Below are 12,500 nucleotides of genomic sequence, written 5' to 3' on the forward strand. Positions count from 1 at the left end.
AAAGAGGTACTTACCTTGAAGCGTAATTGTAATTCTCTGAAGATATGCGGAGCATTATGGGATAATGCTACCCTCCCTGTTCAGTCTACAACTAGTTGTTGCTCCCGCCCGTGGAATCGGGCCTGCGCGAAAATTGTCTTCAACTCTGGGAAGAACTGATCATCCGATTCTCTCCTGGGGTTATATACGCGACTGGTGATTTGCATTTGAATGGCTTTGAAGTGTGACAGCTGACCTTTAGCTACCTAGGAAGTATGCATAATTATCCCATAATGCCCTGCATATCTTCAGAGAATTGTAAGGTAAGTACCTCTGGTCTAATTTTTAAATTTTGCGGCCAAACTAAGGAGTGACCACATATTGTTATTGCGCATACGTTTTGTGCATCATGCAATCATTTTGTCATGTGTGGACCTTATGTTTTTCAAATTAAATTACTTTTCCGATTTTTTCAAATCGAAATGCCTTAGAAGATTTATTCGATGGCAGTGCGAAACACATGTATCTTGCAGCAAAAGACCAAAAAAAATGGTAATGGATCAGTTGTCTCTACGACAAACTGAAAAAGGTAGAAACAATGATTTATCGAAGCGAGAAAGTGGACGGTGCAGAAGAAATTATTTCAATGGAGCCATCTTCTTAAGTCCACTACTCAACAACGAAACAGGGCTATTTATCATCGAAATTAAGAAAAACCAAAGGATTTTGTTTTCTTGCTTCGGCTTGTCGGCTTATGCGAGCAGCGTCCGAGAGAGTGAGGTCAGATTTAGCTTGTAGGCGGTCGGACAGTGTATCATCGAGGACCCCAACAATAATTCTGTCTCTTATAAGTTCATCTTTCAGAGTTCCGTAATCACAATTTTCGGCGAGGCGGTATAAATCTTGAATAAAGGTGTCCAAGGATTCACCGAGGTTTTGTCTTTGTCGATTGAACCGAGCTCGTTCGACGATAATATTGCGGCGGGCTGCAAAATAGCCATTTAGGGCAGTTTTGACTTCGTCGAAGGAAGCGATTGCTTCGTTTATGCTTAACGTTTTGACGATGTCATCCGTACAATCCCCCATTGCATAAAGAAATGTTCCAACCTGTTCCTGGTTTGATTTGTTTTGAAGGCCAGAAGCGACCCGATAGCGCTCAAAATGTCGGAGCCATTTGGGCCACATGTCTGCTTGATTCGGGTTGTTTGCTCCTTGGAACTTGCTAGGGAGCGGGAGAGAGTTTACAGGCTGTATAGGCGGATTAACGGGTGGAGGAGGATTTTCAACTGCAGGAGCATGTCCGGGTTGGTCTGCCATTCTGTTTTACGGCGTTGGAGGGGTCAAGACCGCTGCCACCATATAGTATCAGGCGAAGAAGAAAGGAAACTTCGATCGAGTAACGCAAGCTAGCACGAGGTTTATTCAAGATGGCCTGTCTATCGATCCCAGCATGCAATGCCTAATCCTACAGTCTCCATAGTGAATATCCCATAGTGCAACACAAAAAGGTACAATTTTTTTCACGGGGGAGGGGAGTGATAACATTGCAAAAACTTTAAAATCACGAGTTGACCCCTATTGTTTATTATATGAAATGAAAGTTGGAGGTCCTTTGAACTCGGGATTTTGTGGCTGTGAAGAAATAGTAAGGGGTGCTTTTTGGTAACTACAGAGGAGGGTTGTCAGGCTCAAAAATGGCTCTGTCTTAACGTTTTTGTGCTTAAAAACACTTGTATAGAATCATTCGGTTACAATTTGCTATTCAATTTAAAGACTTTTGCTGAACACACAAACTATCCCATTTTCAGCAACAGCACAATCCCCAGTGGGGATGTTGTTTTCAAACGCGCAAACTGAGCAAGAACAATATCGTTTTCTTTTTTTAACTTGTCACTTTTTTCGATTAATTACATATTTTCCCACTTTAGTTTTATCGATAGTCAGTTATTTTGCAAACATGGCAAACGTTCTGGGCACTTTTGACACCAATTTCAAAGCACTTGTTTCTCAAGGTGGCTTGTTTTCAACTAGACAATAAAATGTTTTTTTTTTTCTGTTTCCCATTAGGAGAATTTTTAATTTAATTTTTGAAGCGGCTTTTCCTGTCGATATGTTATAAAAGAAGTGGCTCAGGCCTTCATCTGTGCGTATAGTCAAGTTGTGGATGCACTTGAGAACTTCAGAGAGCACTCAAGAAGCGAAAGTTGTTCTTCGCTATCTCTTCGAGCAACTCTTACGCTACTATCGTGCTCTAATAACCTCCACAACTCGATAAACCTACGCCAAGCATGAACAAATTCTTAATTGGAGCACACTAACAGCTTTTAAAATCTGTACCTGTCAAGTTTAAAGAGACTCTTGTTCTTGAATTTACGGCAAAGCTCACTACTTTTCAACTACAGATATTTGGAAGTAATTGTCTTACCCAATGTTATCTTGTAGACGTGATTGTTTGTAACGTTTGACCCTTCAGACAAGTGCAAATTCCCAATGACGATGCGCACTTCAAAGACCTGAACAGGGTATCCTAAATCCACTCGCCACCAGCTTGGATTATCTTCTAAAGTACGTGAGCAGTATCCATTGTTAAATTTCTGGTCAGGATTCCCATCTACTGCTTTGTCTGATGTACCATTAGAGTAGTTGTCACTGTAGATGGAGGATTGGGTGGTTCTCTTCCCAGTCACAATGTTCTCTACGTTAGGAATTTAAACGGGATCTTGTTATCACCCAATCTCAGCATTATCCTTATCTTTATCATTATCGTGATCATCATCAATACCATAAATACGCTTAAAAAACAAAGTAAGGAAGGTTTACCAGAGCCCATCTCGGCTACTTAAAGAAGGGGCCGATGTTCTAGCTCCCCCACATTCCGTCATATTTAATTTGACTATCCAACAAAATCTTATCCCTCCAGAATCGAAAAAAAGTGAAAGTCATCCCTCTTCGCAGATCAGGTGCAAAAGATGATCCCAAAAATTATCGCCTTGTATCCGCACTAACTGCCTTTATAGTTGTATGTCATTTTTATTTTTATCCTGATTTTATAAGGTTTTCTGACATCCATAGCTAATCTACAATGTAGAACAGCAAGTTTGTCCGTGGAGCTTGCTCCCGTGCTGAAAACAAAAGAGCTTCATTTTGGACCTTCAGGTAATACATTCTCTTATACTTCCAAGCTCTTTCTGTCTCATTTGTCCGCATTTCAGTATTACAGCTACCTTTGCATCTCCAATTATGTGGCGTCGAGCCACAGAAAGAGCGCGAAAAATTAAGCCTCGTTCAGATGTGTGTGAGTGTCTGACCTGGCTTGAGCCTGCGATCCAATCAACAACCAGTCCCGGGTCAGCGGTCAACTTCAAAAAACAGCTGACCTCGATAAGGTCTAACTTGAGCCCGCGATATGGTCACGTGAAACTGGTCACCTGATACCTTGTTCTGACAGGTGTCAATTGACCATAACATTGATGTCCAATATCAAAGATGTAAGCTGTAAACTAGCTACAGTGTAAACTGGAGTATTGCCTCCTCGATGAGCTCTAAACTTGAGCCCGTGATATAATTACGTGATACTGGTCTCATTGGCATACATGGAGGGGCGGACGGACGTACGGACGTACGTACGTATGTACAGACGTTCATGACGTCATGGCTATAAAACAAAATTTTCTCACATCGATGGGTTACCATACTTTCTTAGCTATGGTGCTCCGCGCGGAGCTCCGTTATAAATAATTGGTCTCTCTCGCAATTCAAAACACAGTTGTTGCTATTATTAGTATTATTATTATAATTAATATTATAATTATTATTATTATTATTATTATTATTATTATTGTTAGTATGTGGAATCAAATGGCGACGAGTGAAATTAGGAAATAATTTCACGCGCGTTTTGTCAAAATTCTGATAATTTCCCGATCCTTTAGGCGAGGGAAATTATCAGAATTTTGACAAAACGCAAGTGAAATTATTTCCTAATTTCACGAGAAAACCATTTGATTACCTTTTAATGTCGTGGGTGACAAATTACGCTCACAACCGTAATTGTAAAATCGCTCGAGTACTTTATCCAACTGCTCGGGAAGAATCATCTCCAGGTTTTTCTCAAGGCTATTTTCGTCACACCACTTCTCAAAAACTCTCACCCAGTTAATTGTGCTCTTTCACGTATTTAAAGTTTCTGCCGCTTCTTTTAATTTCGTAACTTCTTCAATGGTCACTGTCTTAAATCTAGACATCTTTGGCTCTGATCGAGATACAAGAGATGTTACCATGGCAATTTTGTAATTTCACATGTGAAATTATAAATTAACGCTGAAATTTCGCGCCTAAATTAAGGCGTAATTTGTCACCCATGATATTATTATTGTTATTGTTATCATTGTTATCATTAATGGCAATCGCCTACAGTATGTGGCGGGTAACTGGACGTCATTGTTGAGCTTTGAAATTCCTCCACCTGCCTTATCATCTGGTCATTGTAAAAATGTCAAAAGATGATAATGATGGTGATAAACCATCTAGACTTGAGGGAAATGAGAAAACGAATTCAACCAAAAAAAGTCCCAAAAAACGATCTTTTTGTTGTTGGATCACACTGGAGCGCCATGCATATCGCACAAGTCATCATTCTGACTCGTTTTACCTGGTTTGTGTTTCACTCCATACACCTCTGTCCTCATACAACGCCAGAAGGTGCTCTCGCTCACCACAAAACGCAGCCACCTTGCTATTAGCACGTTGTTAAGAACATTTTTCTTTGCGGTATTCCTGTCATTATTTCCAAGGAAAATCTAAAGTGCAGGAAAAGTACAATAGTCGGTTTTTTGGTCGCAATCAAGTTAGTCAAAAAATATCTCTTCACATAATTTTATCAGAGAAATTGGGAAAAATCAGTGTGCCAAGTTCATAATATCCCATATTGGTTGATTGGAATCCGTTTTTTGCGCTGCTTTTCAATCCGACGGCAGAGCAGCCAGTTTTATTTAAAAAATGAACTGGTTTCATTAATATTCCATCTTGACAAATCCTATCCTCTCAAATGTAAATTATACCAATGAATAGCAAAAAGAAAAACACAGAAGGAATAAAAGTTATCACTCTTGCTTTTTGTGATAGGAGAACATCACGTCAACAGTATCTTTCTTTTTCTTACCTCGTGTGTCATAAAATTTTGAGTACTATTAACATTATAATTGAGACGTATAGCAAAACAAATGAACACACTCAACAATAAAGGTAAACACATCCGTAACAAACACTCTACTAGGTTAAGATTATTAGGCTGATCCACTGAGTGCAACTAAAAAGAACAAATCCGAACGTAATTGAGGCAATGAAGTGATGGTCAAATGACTGTATTCTCGTTGGAGTCTTCTTTGGAGGAAATCATTGAACAGGGTTCACTTTCTTCATGATAAACGCAATGTTGGTTTCACCTAGCGTTAATTTTATTAACTTTCTCTTTAATTTAATCCGTGTTTTGGAGAAAAAGCCTTATAACTAAGTTCCACCTGAAAACCAAATATGCTGAAGCACATCAAAACTGGAATGAAAAGTTAATCGCACTCTTGTTATAATCTGCATGACGTTATTAAATATAAGAAGTACACCGTGTATAAACTAAATTGTCCACAGGCTCAAAGTTTTGCGACTTGATAAATCAAAAACATATAGGTTTGTAACTCACCCTAACGTGTCCATTTTCTTTGTAATCTGCCCATGTTTTATTGTCTGTGGAGGACTGTAAGGTGTACCTCTTCACCCAATAATCATTAGTTTTACTCCCTTGAGTGGACACAGCACAGATTATGTGAGCTGACTGAAGGTCAATCTGTAGGTATGGGTTAGGAATGAAGAGATTCCAAGACGTACACCATGCTCCTCTTACGTCATTCAATCTACCAAAATGGGCTGGATCACCCGTGAAGGCACTGGAGGCTGTTATCCTTTCATCTGGGATTAAACTGTTCTCCATTCCAAGATCCCAATCAATACAGTCTCCTACGTTTGAATAAAGCAGTTTAGGTTGGGGTTGAAAACTCCCTGCGGAAAACGGGACGCATTTTATTCTTTTCTCAGATAAGATAACCTAAGTTTCTAGGCAGTGATAGTTTGGAACTAACTTTTTTTAATGTAGTAGACGAAGGTTAACAAACACTAGATGAGATTGTTGTTATAATTTTTATCATAGCGCAGTAGAACTTTCTGAATGCTACAAGAAGAAAAAAGCCACACGGGGCGCATAACACGTAACCTGTGCGCTATGTAGTGGAAGGAAAGTACATACACACGTACAAGATGACCACTTTATTCATATATAGTTTATGAAAGATAAAAGTTAAATTCTTAAAGTTTATGTTACAACACAGAAGTAGCCTGCTCCCAGGCGGTAGATGTTGTTGTTGCCGTGAATCACGTATCAGACGCCATATTGGAAAAGCGAGGGCTAGGTCTGGGCCGAGTGGCGAAAACGACGGGGGAAATGAGAGGGCAAGAAAAACCGCCTGCCGGAAAACTAGTCTTTTCTCGGTAGCTGCCCACTTTCTGTTCAGCTTCCGATTATATGTCACGCCACAATAATTGAATAAAGAAAGAGGCCGTAACAATTGACACCTGTCAAAACAAGGTATCCGCTGACCAGTATCACGTGACCACACGCGGGCTCAAACTTAAAGCTCAACGAGGTCAGCTGTTTTTTTTTTTAAATGACCGCTAACGAGGTACTGGTTTTCTATTGGATTGCAGGCTTAACCCAGGTTAAATCATCTGAACATAAGCTAGGCTTAATTTTTCGCGCACTTTCTGTGGCTCGACGCGACTACACGGCAATACTACATCAACTATAGTTCTTACACAGTCAACACTTTTCGTGTTCAGGTGGAGAACGGTTTGGAAGATGTTTCTTTCTGCATTTTTCGCTGGTTCAAATCCAGTTTGACATACCATGATATATATCTGTGGTCCACACTGGTGCCTACGCAGTTATTCAAGTCAAGCATCAGCTATATGTAAACTTAAAGCTGAGTGTTTATTCTTAATTTGCTTAAAGCTGCTTTTTTCTGCGTATTGCAATTTTTGGCATATCTTTAGAAGCTCTGATAAGGATAAGGTTATGTCTGGAACAGAAACGAAAGGAGAGCGAAAGAGAACGACAAGGACAAAACAGAATATCAGTAATAGCTCATACTTAGTGGAAGAAGTTACTCCACAAATTCTAGATGAAAATCGAGTTTTTATTGTCAACTAGAATTAAATAACAATTATCTGTACTCTTTTGCACATAAAGAAAAAGTTGATTTGTTTGTTCGCTCTAAAATGCGACCGAACAAGTGCTTTTCGTTTTGCCCTTAAGTTATCAACATGTAATTGCAATGAGTTCTCGTAAAATTAGGGGGAAATCTCACTAGCTTGTGTATTCAGAAATTTGTTGAAAGCACCTAAACGTTATTTAAGTGCTGGAGAAGACCTTTGTTGAAGTTCGTTCTCTCTTGGTTGCATTGCCGTATTTTGCCAATACTTTGTCCAAGCCAACCTGGCATGTTTCAACGAAATACATCAAAATGTGAATGATCTCGTTTTCAGAAATAACGTGGAATAAAGTACATCACTTAAACTTTTTTTTTAAACCTTGAACTGACAAAGTTTTACTGATGGTTTCTAATTTTAGCGTGATTCCTATTCGCTGGCTATTGACAGTTGACTCTGAAATGGTTTTTTTCGTTTTCCATTCGCTCGCAATACAGTGGAAGATAATAGGTAGTGTTCGAAGGTGCCTCCTTATGTATTACGTTAGTTTTCAAGTGCCTTTGTTTTTAAAGTGCCTTTTTTTTAAAGGCCTTTCAAAATGATGAAGAATGGTTTTTTCCATTTTTGAATGCCTTCTTTCGTCCCGGAGATATTCAAGTTTTTTTGTTTCTTTTTTCTGTAATAAATCCCAAAATTGAGAATATTTCCGCTTTAAAGACTCTCCACTCTTAGTTTCTCTCCCTTGATTTCCCGTTTCCTGTTTGGGACAGCTGATTTTATTTAACATTTTCTTCCTTGCATCCCCCATTTTTTATGCCGCATTTCTAACTAGGATCTTTCATGTTTTATCATACATTTTCTACCTCGCTTCTCCTATTTTCTAACTCGCATTTTATAATCCGCATCACGCATATTCTCATCTTGCGCCACCGCGTTTTCGAACCTGGCGTCTCTCATGCTCATGTCCCCTACAAGCTTCCGAACTTAAAGGCTTCCATATATAATCATGACTAACTAAAGATGAAATTAAACACATCCCAGCCGGACACAATACAGTAACGAGATGAAAAATACAAGTTTAAACCAATGAATTGTCGTGACAAAGCGCTATCGCAAGATTAAACCTTTACGTGAATACAAAGTAGCCACTTTTAACTTTAACGGCCAGCTGTGCGTGCTAATGAACATTAAGAAGGTTTTGTAACAATTGCACTCGCTTGAATGTTTTACAGCTTTATTTGCAATGCAAACGTAAAATGACTCATGGTTAAAATGTCAAACTGTCCAATAGTTTCTCGGGGCAGCCGTTTAATCCCAAGGTACTGAGCGCTAAAATTAATTTGTAAGCTTGGTGTATAAGTTTCTTTACCAACCCTTGTAATTTTTTATTTGTAGTGATAAAGTATATTTACAACAGGTATCGAATAATCATGTATTCCTGCGATGTCCAGTGGATAACGACAATTATGAAAACCAGATATAAAGCCAAATCATCCCTAAGACTGTTCCAGATGGACAGAAAACTACTGAAAATTTATTGACCCAGCAGACAAAGGTTTAATCAACATGGTTGGAATTAAGTTTCCTTTACCTTTTGCTAGTAATTATAAGTGCAAAAAAAGCTACAATTGTAGGTGTGGTAGTTTCTTACAGTTTTCGCTGGGAGGATATTCAAGATGTCGTTTAACCCTTTTTTTTTGTTGGTTTAATGGGTTTTTTCTTTGTTAATAGATGAAAATAGAGTTTTTATTGTCAACTAGAATTCAATAACAATTATCTGTACTCTTTTGCACATAAAGAAAAAGTTGATTTGTTTGTTTGCTCTAAAATGCGACCGAACAAGTGCTTTTCGTTTTGCCCATAAATTATCAACATGTAATTGCAATGAGTTCTCGTAAAATTAGGGGGAAATCTCACTAGCTTGTGTATTCAGAAATTTGTTGAAAGCACCTAAACGTTATTTAAGTGTTGGAGCAGATCTTTGTTGAAGTTCGTTCTCTCTTGGTTGCATTGCCGTATTTTGGCGATTCTTTTTCCAAGCCAACCTGGCGTGTTTCAACGAAATACATCAAAATGTGAATGATCTCGTTTTCAGAGATAAAGTGGAATAAAGTACATCAGTAAAACTCTTCTTTAACCTTGAACTGACAAAGTTTTATTGATGGCTTCTAATTTTAGGGTGATTCCTATTCGCTGGCTATTGACAGTTGACTCTGAAATGTTTTTTTTCGTTTTCCATTCGCTCGCAATACAGTGGAAGATAATAGGTAGTGTTCGAAGGTGCCTCCTTATGTATTACGTTAGTCTTCAAGGGCCTTTATTTTTAAAGTCCCTTTTTTTAAAGGCCTTTCAAAATGATGAAGAATGGTTTTTTTCCATTTTTGAATGCCTTCTTTCGTCCCGGAGATATTCAAGTTTTTTTGTTTCTTTTTTCTGTAATAAATCCCAAAATTGAGAATATTTCCGCTTTAAAGACTCTCCACTCTTAGTTTCTCTCCCTTGATTTCCCGTTTCCTGTTTGGGACAGCTGTTTTTATTTAACATTTTCTTCCTTGCATCCCCCATTTTTTATGCCGCATTTCTAACTAGGATCTTTCATGTTTTATCATACATTTTCTACCTCGCTTCTCCTATTTTCTAACTCGCATTTTTTTCGCATTTTATAATCCGCATCACGCATATTCTCATCTTGCGCCACCGCGTTTTCGAACCTGGCGTCTCTCATGCTCCATGTCCCCTACAAGCTTCCGAACTTAAAGGCTTCCATATATAATCATGACTAACTAAAGATGAAATTAAACACATCCCAGCCGGACACAATACAGTAACGAGATGAAAAATACAAGTTTAAACCAATGAATGTCGTGACAAAGCGCTATCGCAAGATTAAACCTTTACGTGAATACAAAGTAGCCACTTTTAACTTTAACGGCCAGCTGTGCGTGCTAATGGACATTAAGAAGGTTTTGTAACAATTGCACTCGCTTGAATGTTTTGCAGCTTTATTTGCAAAGCAAACGTAAAATGACTCATGGTTAAAATGTCAAACTGTCCAATAGTTCCTCGGGGCAGCCGTTTAATCCCAAGGTACTGAGCGCTAAAATTAATTTGTAAGCTTGGTGTATAAGTTTCTTTACCAACCCTTGAAATTTGCATTTGTAGTGATAAAGTATATTTACAACAGGTATCGAAAACACGCTAATCTATCTATCGAATAATCATGTATTCCTGCGATGTCCAGTGGATAACGACAATTATGAAAACCAGATATAAAGCCAAATCATCCCTAAGACTGTTCCAGATGGACAGAAAACTACTGAAAATTTATTGACCCAGCAGACAAAGGTTTAATCAACATGGTTGGAATTAAGTTTCCTTTACCTTTTGCTAGTAATTATAAGTGCAAAAAAAGCTACAATTGTAGGTGTGGTAGTTTCTTACAGTTTTCGCTGGGAGGATATTCAAGATGTCGTTTAACTGTTTTTTTTTCCCCGCATTCTACGCACCAAAAGAAACGCTAAGGGAGCCAACATTCCTTTTAGAGATTATACGTCTTAGAGTTTCTCAATTTTACAAATTCCCGATTTTAGAGATTCCCTGTGCCCTATGTTACTTTCCCTCGATTCTCCGTTACCTGTTATGGAGAGCCGTTTTTCTGTAAAATTTCTACCTAGCACCTTGCATTAATTATTGCCGATTTTCGAACTAGCACCTCTCATATCCCCCACAAGCTTATGTATTTGAAGGCTTCCATATATAACTAAACATGAAAATCGGACTCACCCCAGACACTATGCAGTAACGAGATGAAAAGTACAACTTTACACCAATGGATGTTGCGATAAAGCTCCATCACGAGTTAAACATCACAGAAGACAAACTAGCTTCTATCAGCTGCCAGCTGTGCGTGTAAATGAATATAAAAAAAGATATGCAATAATTGCTGACAGCTTTATTTGCAAGTAAAAGGCAAGATAGTTAACCAGTCAAATGGTTTCAGTTCAGTCATGGTTGCTCTAACGGGAAACTGAGACGTTTAACCCTATGCAATGAACGCGAAAAAAAAATTTCTAACTTGTAGATTCCAGTAGCTTGGTGTATACAGTACATGGCCAGCTCTTGTCATTTAGTATATTCACTAAAAGAAAGGAAAATAATTGAACTAGTCTATCTATATAATAATCACTTTTCTCAGACAGTATGTAAATATCCTCTTTTTTTTTTTTTAAACGTGGCTCTCTAGTGTCAAAGGTCCAACTATTTGTGAATATTGGAAATATTTGTAAATGTTTCACTGATCATCACAGCGAGGACCTCCACAGACTAGGCAAGTACTCATTGATAACTTTTTAACTGTCGATAGGAAAAAGTTATAGATGACAAAACATCGCGTGTGCTGTGAATCAAGTCATCCACTGCAAATTGCGAAAAATCAAGCCGTCGACAACAAAAGTTTTCCTTTTCAAAAGGAAAACTACTTAAGTTATCGATGACAAACGAGCTCATATTGTTATCGATAACTCCCTTTCTCCCGCTTAAATGTGAGCAAGTTGTCGATGACTAAGTCTATTTTCCAGCGACGCAAGCGATTTTTAAGTTTGCTTTTTTCCCAGGCTCCCGCCAAAAGTATCCGTTATCGACAACTAAACTTTTAGTCTGTGGAAACGCATTTCCTGACATGAAGAGTTGTCAAAAAAATTTAGTTGTCGGCCAATTTTATTCATACATTCAAAATAGCGGCCACTCGGAATAAGTCAAGATTGCGGCTATTTAATGAAATGCAATTGATGGGCTAAACCAATTTATTCAAAATGGCGGCCACTCGGCATAATTCAAGATGGCGCCTTTGAGAAACGGGCCGGGGTTGAACGAAATGCACAACGTGTAGGTATACGAGGGTTTCATGAGATTCAGGACATGTAGGTGTATGCAATAAAGCTAAAAGGAAAATGGCGAGCTCACGGAGCCAGTGAGATAGAGATGATGTCATAATCGACCAATGAGAAACCATGGACGTCAGTATACACTAATTTACTTGGAAAAGCGGATCAAAAAGCGAGTTTGACGGGCTATCTGTCAAATAAACATATTCAAAATGGTTGTTACTAATTCTCCTCGACATTTGACTTGATTGCGTTAATTGTTAATTTTCTGTTTAGATTTGTCCCCAAGTAGTGCCCCAGTGCTAGAATGATTAGACGCTAAAAAAGTTGGTTTCCTTTCCTTACTTTTCCCAAAATGCCCAAGAATTAAGAATGAAACATTGT

At 38.3% G+C, this 12,500-nt stretch overlaps 1 protein-coding gene across 1 annotated transcript in view; it reads right to left on the minus strand.

The window, feature by feature from the left end:
• Positions 1-11,357, minus strand: part of LOC138024827 (uncharacterized) — a 98,904-nt gene extending 87,547 nt beyond the window's left edge. Inside the window, exons 1-5 of the mRNA XM_068872001.1 lie at positions 11,309-11,357; positions 11,017-11,134; positions 5,675-5,988; positions 4,631-4,778; positions 2,405-2,674 (exon numbers count right to left, since the gene is read on the minus strand). Of these exons, the coding sequence (XP_068728102.1) occupies positions 2,405-2,674; positions 4,631-4,778; positions 5,675-5,988; positions 11,017-11,086 (802 nt within the window). The 5' untranslated portion in view covers positions 11,087-11,134; positions 11,309-11,357. The remainder of the gene's footprint in view (positions 1-2,404; positions 2,675-4,630; positions 4,779-5,674; positions 5,989-11,016; positions 11,135-11,308) is intronic.
• Between the last annotated feature and the right edge of the window lie 1,143 nt (positions 11,358-12,500).

This window comes from Montipora capricornis, chromosome 11 (genome assembly GCF_036669925.1).
Source record: "Montipora capricornis isolate CH-2021 chromosome 11, ASM3666992v2, whole genome shotgun sequence".
Classification (NCBI taxonomy): Eukaryota; Metazoa; Cnidaria; class Anthozoa; order Scleractinia; family Acroporidae; genus Montipora; species Montipora capricornis.